Source organism: Anarrhichthys ocellatus, unplaced genomic scaffold (genome assembly GCF_004355925.1).
Source record: "Anarrhichthys ocellatus isolate YVR2014 unplaced genomic scaffold, GSC_Weel_1.0 scaffold12, whole genome shotgun sequence".
NCBI lineage: Eukaryota > Metazoa > Chordata > Actinopteri > Perciformes > Anarhichadidae > Anarrhichthys > Anarrhichthys ocellatus.
In genome coordinates, this window is record NW_022280042.1 from 5,535,197 (window position 1) to 5,546,109 (window position 10,913).

The 10,913-nt window shown below is 43.6% G+C and overlaps 3 protein-coding genes across 3 annotated transcripts in view; 2 read left to right on the forward strand and 1 right to left on the reverse strand.

Moving 5' to 3' along the window:
- Positions 1 to 1,697: 1,697 nt before the first annotated feature.
- cxcr1 (chemokine (C-X-C motif) receptor 1) lies at positions 1,698 to 3,811 on the forward strand. The gene is made up of 2 exons (XM_031852190.1): positions 1,698 to 1,773; positions 2,236 to 3,811. The coding sequence occupies exon 2, from the start codon at positions 2,238 to 2,240 to the stop codon at positions 3,291 to 3,293; it is 1,056 nt and encodes a 351-aa protein (XP_031708050.1). The 5' UTR covers positions 1,698 to 1,773; positions 2,236 to 2,237; the 3' UTR covers positions 3,294 to 3,811.
- Positions 3,812 to 4,076: 265 nt separating this feature from the next.
- On the forward strand, positions 4,077 to 9,143 carry slc19a1 (solute carrier family 19 member 1). The gene is made up of 6 exons (XM_031852167.1): positions 4,077 to 4,166; positions 4,879 to 5,474; positions 5,867 to 6,650; positions 6,997 to 7,189; positions 7,294 to 7,435; positions 7,722 to 9,143. The coding sequence occupies exons 2-6, from the start codon at positions 5,208 to 5,210 to the stop codon at positions 7,923 to 7,925; spliced, it is 1,590 nt and encodes a 529-aa protein (XP_031708027.1). The 5' UTR covers positions 4,077 to 4,166; positions 4,879 to 5,207; the 3' UTR covers positions 7,926 to 9,143.
- Positions 9,144 to 9,892: 749 nt separating this feature from the next.
- The window catches only part of LOC116386159 (uncharacterized), a 4,032-nt gene continuing 3,011 nt past the window's right edge, over positions 9,893 to 10,913 (reverse strand). The window contains exons 9-11 of the mRNA XM_031852168.1: positions 10,766 to 10,792; positions 10,627 to 10,683; positions 9,893 to 10,520 (exon numbers count right to left, since the gene is read on the reverse strand). Coding sequence (XP_031708028.1) covers positions 10,498 to 10,520; positions 10,627 to 10,683; positions 10,766 to 10,792 — 107 coding nt within the window. The 3' untranslated portion in view covers positions 9,893 to 10,497. The remainder of the gene's footprint in view (positions 10,521 to 10,626; positions 10,684 to 10,765; positions 10,793 to 10,913) is intronic.

Here is a 10,913-nt window from a genome sequence, read left to right on the forward strand (position 1 = left end):
TGTTACTCTAAACCACATTAGCACTACAACACAGCAGCCAACAATACTGCACGGCAGCCTGTATGGTTTTACAATGAAATGTGAAAAGATTTCTTGACTAACTGATTGGTCACAAGCCTTTTACCTGAGGAGGATTCTAAATGCAGGAGTTTTACATGTAGTGGAGTATTGTAACATTGTTCTACCAAATTATTACAGAAAAACAAACAGCTGAGAGGACATCCGGGTGGTGACAGCAGAATAACGGCAGACCTTTATCAAATAAAAAAACTCATAAAAAGTGTTATCTCATAGAAAGAGGGATGGATACTGCCACACTCTCAACATAAACTAAATTCCAAGCATAGCTGGGCATTTTAAAGGGATTTCAGCTTCATATTTTGCATCATCCCAGCGTTGTTTTAGAGACAAACATCCTTTAATTGTCACTCATGACATTTCCAAAGAAGGAAACACAACTTGGCACAGTATCTCTTCCAGTGAATGGTCACGACTGTGCCAAGTTTCACTCTTTTGTTCTTGTTTTTTTTCTACAAAACAAAACTGATATTGACTTTTGCTTCAAGCCTTTTTCAGCCATTGTTTTTCTGCGTTTATTTTCTTAGTGCCGTTATCACTGTTGATCCGGATATTGGCGATCAAAGTGACCAGAAATCAAGAACAGGTCATTCTCGTTGGGGGACTTCCATGTTACCTGAGGGAGGCTGGAAACAATACTGTGATTTAATGGCGTGGGTGCCTTTATGTCTCAGTTCTGTGAGAGCTGAAGGGACAGTGGTGAAGCAACACGCCGCTATGTTGATTAGTGTGTGGCAGCTCTTAGAACCAGAATGAAGTGATTTATGGAGACAAATGGGAGGAAGAGGAGACAGACCTTTGTGTCTGGATAAATATATCGTGACTTTAAGATCGAGAGGAGGAGTGTCAGTGAAGCATTTCCATTAGCTTCATCCCCTGTTATTACTGTTGGGTGGTTCTCATTTTTCTCTGCATGCTCACTGATGCTCAACAAACTCACCAAAATAACAACGATCTCAACAAAACAGTACACCTGGTAACTGATTATTTTTTGACTGTAGAGACAGTGGGGGAACAAAACGAGGGGAATGATGCCGGACTTTTGCAACTTCAAGTGTGAGAACAAAATGTTTCATTTCCAGAAAGTGTCACAGCTGACACCCTGACCTGCTGATTTGTAAAACACCTTACCAAACACCCCTGGTTACCCAATGGCTTGCAACAGTGTACCATCACATGTTACCTGATTTTTTTTGCGGTTTACTATTCTCACAGATGTGTCTTTACTCAAAAGGTTCGGAGCTTTATTTTGGAAGAAAATATCATGATTTGTAGACATACCAAGCGTTATAATGGTGTCAAGAGAGAGTTTGGGAGAAAAAAAAGCTTGACTTTGTTGAAATAAAATGGGACCAATTGATGTTCTGTTTTTAAAATCATTAACAAGTATGACTGTGTAAACCAGTGGTTCACAACTTTTAGATTTGTTCCCCATCAGTGTAATTGTTTAATAACAAGGCCTAACTTCTATTTTCCAGTCATCATTCATTTCATAATTCACGCCTGTATTGCAACAATTTCATGACGCAGGCATGTGAAGCAACATATCGGGGAAGGAAACAGGACATTGGGTCAACTCTCCATAAAGACACAACTATTGTAACGTAACACATTTAAAGGGATGCTCAATGGCACAGACTCATTTGGGCGTTGAGTTGTTGTCATCTTGAAAGGCAGCTACAGCGAAGCCAGAAGGTGAGCGTCTGATAGTTTATTCTCATAGCTGGAAACTATATAAAATATTTGTGTATTAAAAGGAGACTATGCAACTTTTGAAAAGCAGAATAACCCAATCTTCTTAGTACAAAGAAGTTAAATTGATGAGTAATAAAAAATGCCCGTGATCAAGTTAATACACTCAGGGGTTTAGGTTTCTTGGTCTGGTATGACCAGTAGCTTACATCATGGCTGATGTAAGCTAATGTTAGCAAACCTAGGTACTCTTCTCTACTGTGTCTCTACGTTTTAATATTTCCCATTATAGGTAAATAGCTGTTTGTAATTTTTCGAAGCTTGAAAAAGAAATATCATTCATCCTCTTGCTGCAGTTTACTCTTCGTTTTAAGTGTAGTTTTGCAGCATAATTGCAGCTTCAAATTTTAATGTTTTTGCAGGGCAATGATAATGTACCAGTGTCAATCTATTTTCCATCCATAGTCATGGCCTCCTTCATCTTTTACTATGAGGACCTGAACATTACCAGCTACGGGAATCAGACACACTACGTTGTGGATCCAAAGACGTTATCGTGTGAGATAAAACCGCCGGCTCCGACAGCAGCTTTGACCCTATGTGTCATCCTCATCGCCATCTTTTTACTGGCAATACCAGGGAACCTGTTGGTGGGGTGGGTGATCGGCACCAGCAGACAGGCGCTGACTCCATCGGATGTGTACTTGTTTCACCTGACAATAGCAGACGGTCTGATGGCCCTAACCATCCCATTCTGGGCTGTGGCGCTGACTGAAGGATGGATCTTTGGAGACTTCATGTGCAAGCTCCTCAGCCTCGTCACCGATGCAAACTTCTACACCAGCATCCTCTTCCTGGCCTGTATTAGCATCGATCGTTACCTTGTGATTGTGCATGCCAGCGAGAGTCTCCGGAGTCGCCAGAGGATGTGCAGCCGGCTCCTGTGTGCTGCAGTGTGGGCCCTCGGTTGGGCCCTTGCTCTGCCCGCGCTTTTCAACGATGCCATCGAGCAAAACTCGAGGATGACTTGCAGCGAGACCTTTGACATCGGCAGCGCCTCCTCATGGAGGATTGCCACTCGCGGGTTCCGCCACATTTTCGGCTTCTTGCTCCCTCTGCTTGTCATGGCAATCTGCTACAGCGTCACCATCGCGAGGCTGCTGCGCACCCGCAGTTTCAAGAAGCACCGGGCCATGAAGGTGATCATAGCCGTGGTGATTGTGTTTCTGCTGTGCTGGACGCCGTACCACATCACCATGATGGTGGACACAGTCCAGAGGGCTGATCTGATACCGTTCAGCTGCACTTTGAAGAGATCCGTGAACTTGGCCTTGGTTATAACTAACAGCCTGGCTCTGTTCCACAGCTGCATCAACCCGGTCCTCTACGCGTTCGTGGGAGAGAAGTTCAGGAACAAAATGACCCAACTTGTACAGAGGAAAGCCAGACAGGAGAGGATGTTGGGGTCAAAGTTTAGCAGGTCGACATCTAACACATCAGAAGGCAACGGAGCTCTTCTCTGAAACCGCAATAGACTTTAAAAAAATATATATTTTGATCATTGTCCCTTTTCTGTTCTGAGCCAGATAAAAATGTCCATCTGAAGCCAGAACATCCTTGAATAGAGGCTGTTATAGTATATTTAGTGTCGCTAATTCTCTACTTTTGATTTGTGGTGCGCTGCTGCCATCTATTGACTTTCCTGTTGTCTACATCCACTATGAAACCCTTCAGATTTCCAGCCTCTGATTTGATCAAGTCTCAGTTCATTTTCTCATCAATTTCCATTTTCCTTGCTCAAGAATTGACCAGTATTTGGTTATGCTTGTTAGTGTCTTTAATCGAAGAATCTTGGACTGTATGTTTTGCAGAATTTAAGCCTTCACTCTTGACAGTGTTTTTATCGTCCAGCTGATATTTCTGTGTTCATTTATATATGCTACAAAGTTTGTAAATACTGCTGTCTTTTTCAGTAAAACTGCAAATGCTATTCACATTCCATGTGACAAGTTCATCATTACAAATAAAAGGCGTTGCAATATTTCCTGCACTGACTGATTTATTCCTGTAGACCTGTGGTTGGTACCCGAGGTCATCCTAACCAATGAAGTTTTTGACTAATCCGAAATACCAACATTTATATATTTACATTTACATATATTATTATTCGCAGTAGTAGTTACATTGGTATTCGTTTAACAGACCTCGAACAAAGCACTTGCAAAATACAAACATGTAAAATAACTGTAGGAACTTAAACTTCATCTTTGATCTTATTATGCATCGGCGTTGACGCAGCAGTGAAACTGCAGAACTACATTTCCCAGAAGTCAATGCGACGAGGGAAGCGCGTGGTAGTAGGTTAGCTAAGCGCTGCTGGCAGGCACTTTCACGAGGTAAGTTATGCACGTCGCGTAAATTCAATTTCCTGTTCCCTAAAATTATAAATTGTGAATTTGTGCTTTCATACTAGAAAGCCAGCGTGTTGTGTTAACTGGGCGGTCGGTTGCTTGCTTAAAATAACATGTCAGTCATTTGTCTGCCTACAAAAGCAACACGAGTGCATTGTTTTTAATTGTTGTATACTGTTAGCACGCTTGCTAGCTCGCTATAACCTCGCCCAACTGTCATAAACTGTGCTGTGAGGTAGTTTCACTCGTGTCTGCGGCGTTGTGACACAGCCAGGTGTAGCACATTAGCAGCTAACGTAACAATCGTAGAGGCACTGGCATGCTAACGCACTGTTACCCAATGAGTGGATTGTGCAACTCGTTTGTATTGCACCTCAATGTCTTGACTCAGGCCATGTAATTCATTCCTCAGGGGCACACTGTGTGTTTCACCTGTATGTGATTCATTAAGAAACACTTCTTAGACAGAGTATATGCTTTATTTATTATTGGGAATTATTTTGTACACCAAAAAAATGTGATATATTGCGAAAACAAGCCAGGGATTTATTTTAATTGTTGATATTTGAAGTCCTATTTGAGTTAAAACAGCAAATTATAGTGTGCCACAGTAGAAAACACAGCCAGACTATCAGGTCAGCTGTTTGCACAGTGTCAAAAACAATCAGACTAACTGACAACCTTGTTATCTTTTCAGGTTAACAATGACACTGGACCCAGCTGCTGGATAGCTTGCTGTCAGAAAATGTCATCATGTGGAATGAGGCAAAGGTCAACATTTCCTCCTACACGTGAACGGCAGCATGTAGCATTTTGACTACCCTGTCATCGCCCTGTTGAGTTCATTTACACCATCTCAGGTACTCTCTGGCATAGAGAGGGAGTTGGATTGAAAACCCCAAAACAGGTTTTTACAGCAGGAAGTCGGCAGCTTTTTTCCCCCCACGTCAAAAGCAATCCTCACGTGGTGATTTGACGCAGCAGAAAAGTTACACTCTGCATCACAAGAGTGGTCCCACTGACACAATGGTAGCGGAGGACACAGCAGGAAGTGGAGACCGATCAGAGGGGGAGAAGGAGATGGACCAGAAGGCGCCCACATCTGAAGAGAGAGACGTAGAGATGGTTGTGTCTGCTGCCGAAGGTCCTCCAGGGGAAGACGCGCAGCCCAGAAAGTGGAAGGGGGCCGTAATATTCTTGTGTTTCTACGGGTTTATGATATCGATAAAGCCCGGCGAGCCCTTCATTACACCGTATCTTCTCAGCTCTGAGAAGAACTTCACCCGGGAACAGGTTAGTGGTGTCGTCAGGTTTTTGTTCAGGTTTATATGTCTTTGTGTGAACACCAATGCAACCAGTAATTATTGACAGAAAAAAGCACCCCAGGCTCCGACAACAGACATGTTACACAGTGGAATGAATGAATGTCCCGTGGAGAGTTTGCTGATCCATCTTACAGCGGTCAAAGTTCACATTCCTCCGAAGTGGGTCAGTGTGAGAGGTTTGTGAAGAACGGCTGGGAAATCATCCGAGGACCGCGACTCTTATTTTCACCATGTAACAAAAAAACTAAATAATATCAAGATCTGGTCGTAAAAATGCGATGTGGTCCCTTCAAAGTTTAAAAACTGTTGTGAACTGCAGCTTTAATCTGCCTCACTGATTTCTTAATTGTCATTCTCCAGGTGACCAATGAGATCACTCCCGTGCTGACGTACTCCTACATGGTGGTGCTGGTGCCAGCCTTCCTGGTGACGGACCTCCTGCGCTACAAGCCGGTCCTGATCATCCAGGGCGTCAGCCACGTGGTGATCTGGCTCCTTCTGCTGCTGGGCACCAGCCTCCTGGAGATGCAGTTCATGGAGTTCTTCTACGGCATCACCATGGCCTGCCGCGTGGCCTACTCCTCCTACATCTTCTCCCTGGTCAGCCCGGCCCTCTACCAGCGCGTGGCCGGATACTCGCGCTCCGCGCTCCTCTTGGGGGTGTTCACCAGCTCGGTGCTGGGCCAGCTGTGCATTTCCTTCGGCGATATCCGCTTCTACACCCTCAGCGCCGTGTCTTTGGGTTTCGTCAGCTTCGGACTGACGCTGTCGGTGTTCCTGCCCTGGCCTAAACGCTCGCTGTTTTTCAACCGGACGCTGTTTCAGGAGCAAAAGGAAGCGGCAGCGGCCGCCACCAAGTCAGAACTGTACCAAATGAACCCGAAAGAGAGCGCCTCGTCCTCGGCAGCCCCCCCATGCTCTGCGTCACGCTGGAGGGATTCTGTCTTTTTGCAGATGCTGCTGGAGGTGAGAAATGTGGCGAGGAGGCCCAACCTGAGGCTCTGGTCCCTGTGGTGGGTGTTCAACTCCACAGGGTACTACCTGGTGCTGTTCTACGTTCACATCCTGTGGAACAAAGTCCATCCGGTCACTGAGAACAAGAACGTTTACAACGGGGGAGTGGAGGCAGCTTCTACCCTGCTGAGTGAGACATTTCTGGAGCTACAGTAGTTAGTTTTTGGATGGAAATATGTTGCTCTGTGCTCATAAAGCCGTTTCATAGTCCTTGGTGCATTACAATCCAATGTGCACTCCTTGACTGCCTTGTTGTTAAGAGGTTGAGTCATTGATCTCTTATTCTGTAATAACTCTTTAATCAGTTGTAAAGCACAAAGATAGCAGTTTGTTTCAATAACCTGGAGGTCACATGCAAGCAGTAAAAGTTAGGTTGTGAAACAAAATCTGACAGAAGAAAACTTCCTTCAGGTGACCGCAGTAAACATCTGTGTGCAGACTGCTTGTTTTAAGCAGATGTTGTGATCTCTCTGCAGGTGCACTGACGTCCTTCATCGCCGGCTATGCGACGATTCGGTGGAAGGTCTGGTCCGAGCTGGTCATCGGTGTCATCACAGCCCTGCAGGCGGGTCTGCTGCTCCTCATGGCCACCACGGACAACATCTGGGTCTGCTACATGGCCTACGTCCTCTTCAGGGGCTTCTACCAGTTTCTGGTGCCGATTGCCACGTGAGTGCCACGTAGAATACATCATTTAATCTCTATATGAAACCACAAAAGGACATTCCAGGAACTCACCCGTCTGGCCCGTGGTGATCATTGTGTCTCCATAGATTCCAGATTGCCTCGTCACTCACCAAGGAGCTGTGCGCCTTAGTGTTTGGCATCAACACCTTTTTGGGGACCATACTGAAGAGCATCATCATCCTGATATTTTCTGACAAGAGAGGCCTGGCGTTGGACGTGCAGTCTCAGGTAGAGCGGTCTTTTAATACGTGAACGCCGGCAGCTTGGCTCAGAGAGCTTTGGCTGTGTTTCCCCCCTCTGGATGTATCTCATGCCACGGTTATGTCGTGCACTTTAGTGGACGTTATTGTCACAATTCATACATTTGCAGTCTCTAAAAGGTGGTAAAGACAAACATTTTAGGAGGCGTAGAGAAACAGAATGTAGGTCTCTGTTTTGCAAAAACAAGAGGGATGTTGATGTCAGCAAAGAACAACTTTTGTCATCCTCTTAATATTTTCTTTCTTTCTTACAGTTCCTGGTGTACACCGGTTACTTCGGCATTCTCACCGTCGTCTACCTCGTCTGTGCTGCGGTGGTCATCACCCGCCATTATAGAAACAAGCGTGAAGGAGAAGGAGGCGGGGACAAGGAACAGGTGGCGTCCACAGAGCTCAGCCCCATGGCTGCAGAGTCGGAGGCGGAGCCTCTGTCCAACGGCAACAATGCCAAAGCGTAACGACAAGAAACGCGCCTGGCCTTTAAACTGCTTACCTGGAGCTTTGAGACTCAGCGGGATCAATCGTTTAAACCCTCGACGTCCATGAGGTGGTTTGTATGTGAGCCTTAAATCACAGCAGTGCCTCTCGTGCGACCTGAAGCTGCTGCACTGCACCAGTCAGACCAACACCAGGGGAGAGTTTTCTATTTGTCTTTGATGGTCCGCTGTGAGAAGAATAAATTCTCCTTTTTAGAAAGTTGACTACAAAGCATGAGGCGGTGCTATGCTTTCATCCGCAGACAGAGGGACCATTCATGTGATGGCCAGAATTGAGCACCTTTCTGTATTCAGTACTAGCGAGGAGTTTCCTGATTCCGATGTGACCACCAAGTGTTAAAACAGCTTTGATTAGACATCACACTTCTTTTATTCACACTCCTGTTGTGTTGTTACAGTGCTATGATTAAGTGTTGGTACCATTTTTAAAAAGCAAATATCCATATCACTATATTTTAGAGGTATATGGTACAATTTTTAATTCCTGTATTGATAATCCAATTTCACATCACATTGTTATTATCACAGTATGAAATTGATCAGTTTATGTGAAGCTGGAACCTGCAGATTGCGTGCAGTATGTTAGATAATGTGATTTCTGAAACACTTTTTATTGTGGCTGTAATGCTAGAAGCTGCAGCATCAGAATATTTAGATTTATACTTATTTGATACATTGGAACAAGCTGCAGATTGTGTAGTTTACACATATATGCCTATTTGATAATTAGTCCTAATGCACATCAATGAATTTAGGTCATTGAACGTGATATTTCTCGTCGGTGTTGATTTTCAGCAGCATGCTGGGTGAAGATGCTTAGCCGAGCAGGATGATTGCTCGGCTGCATCTTATTGCTGCTAATTCTATTTTCTCTGTTTTTGAGCAGGAAGGCTAGAGGCCCGTGTTTCTACTAAGGATCTTTAACTAAACACACATAGGAATGCAGTACGACTTCATGCAACAGGAACTAAACAACAAACATGAAGTAGTTGTAAAAAGCAGGCGTGTCTGTACAATTTAGAATCTTTTTTACAACAGACGCTACAGTGACGTGGGTTTTTATTCATGTGTCTGTTTCTGATTGAATTAACTGTGAATCTGTCTGTAAAAAGACAAACACTGACGTTAATTACATGTTTATTTTGTATTCACTAATAAATTGAGTTTGGTGGATAAAAAGCTCCTCGATCATTTTTTTTTTAAAACAGTTCAAATACAATGAAGTTATACAAGTGTATATAGTGTCTCTCATGTTAATACTGCTTTGAGGGACTGGTATTAACTGTTTGGGCAGCTGCACACAGCAGGACGATTCCTCCGATCTGTTGTTCTGCGTTCTGTTTATTCAGCTGAGCTGATGTGAGGAAACCTTCTCGGTGTTAACCTGCGTATCTACACAGCTAATACCCAGGAAAGTGAGATCACACACGAGACTGTGATGAGCAGAGAAGGGTATCTAGCTACTTGCTGTTGCATTCTTGCCCTTTAGTCCTTTGAGTGAGCAATGATTCATCAGCTCACCCAGATGACCCTCACTCTATGCTATTTAAATATGTTCTTTGTATAAATGTGGAACTTTGGTTCGTCAAATGCAGCCGTAAATATGTCCGTGATTTGATTGGCTGCCGTTATTACACTTGAATACTTTTCACTCGAGAATTCAACTGAATTTGATTTGTAGAAGAAAGTCAAACCCTAACTGCTGCTCATGCTTTAAAGTATGTTGAAGCAGCCAATCAGCTTGCAGATGAGAACTGGGCCATAAACTGAAGTAATGAAGAGGACGATGGTTATGCAACAGCTATCCAAACTACAGTGCACGTGACTCAATGAGAGGGAAATGTGTCGACGTGCTGCCCTCGAGTGGTTCAACTTTAGACTTCTTTATTTTTGCTGTTGGAAAAAGACGGTATTGATGTGAAAAGGGGTTGATAGTCAGTGCTTTTATTAAACATATCCCATATAAAAACACTCCATTTATATACATTCTTTATTTCCCAAGACACGTTAAGCCACAATAAACACTACGCTAACAGGGTTTGAATGACTCGGGGCCTGTTGCACGTCCGCTACAGAAGAGGCCACCCTGCAGAGCTTCCTGGTATTGTCTAAACTTTGAGGCCCCGCTGTGCCTCTCTGGGCTATTTATTTGGTTCTCCACCGCAACTGTGGACTTTTTGTCCCTTTTTTATTTTGTGATAAATAACTTTAATATTCCCCTTCATAGTGTCTTTTAAATGCTGTATTAATACATGGGACATAAGGCAGTTAATAGCAGCTGGAGACACGAATGGAATCTGTTCAAAACATGCAGCAGGACAAAAAGAAAGTATTTTCAAGATTGTAACAGAGCAATAACATCTGGCTCCGTTCCTTTGTGACGGATCTTTCTATTCTAGGTTAGAGGGAATGGAGCTGACACTATTCTTGAAGGGATTTTTTCATGACATGTACTAAAACCACAGGACAGACCACTCCAATGTGTACTTCTTTACTGCCGATCGTCTTGTTTTACACCGGACGGGTCCTAACGTCACTTTGACAATGGTGCTTCCTCTGCCAAATGACAAAAGCAGAGTCACACACTGCACATATATACTGTATATATTAAATGAATATAATCAGAGACAAGCAGGAGATTCATTTTCCACTTGTCTCTTACCGTCCGTGCACTCCTTCTCTTTGACAGTTGTGCCATTAAGTTCAGCAGCATCTGTTGCTGTTTTTATGATACAGACATATGGACGTTAATATTTTCATCATAATAATACATTAACTAATACAGAAAAACAGAAACTCACGTGGCCTCTCGTGCTTCCTCCAGAAGTCTGTGACGGAGGAAGACAGGACAGTGATATTAACAGAAAACACACAGCAGAAGAAGTCACTATATCTATATAAAATATATATATATATATATATATATATATATATATATATATATATATA

Coding starts and splice junctions, on each gene's coding strand:
- cxcr1 (XM_031852190.1), top strand. CDS start 2,238: ATGGCCTCCTTCATCTTTTACTATGAGGACCTGAACATTACCAGCTAC.
- slc19a1 (XM_031852167.1), top strand. CDS start 5,208: ATGGTAGCGGAGGACACAGCAGGAAGTGGAGACCGATCAGAGGGGGAG. Junction 6,651..6,996: donor GGCAGCTTCTACCCTGCTGA/GTGAGACATTTC, acceptor ATCTCTCTGCAG/GTGCACTGACGTCCTTCATC. Junction 7,436..7,721: donor CGTTGGACGTGCAGTCTCAG/GTAGAGCGGTCT, acceptor TCTTTCTTACAG/TTCCTGGTGTACACCGGTTA.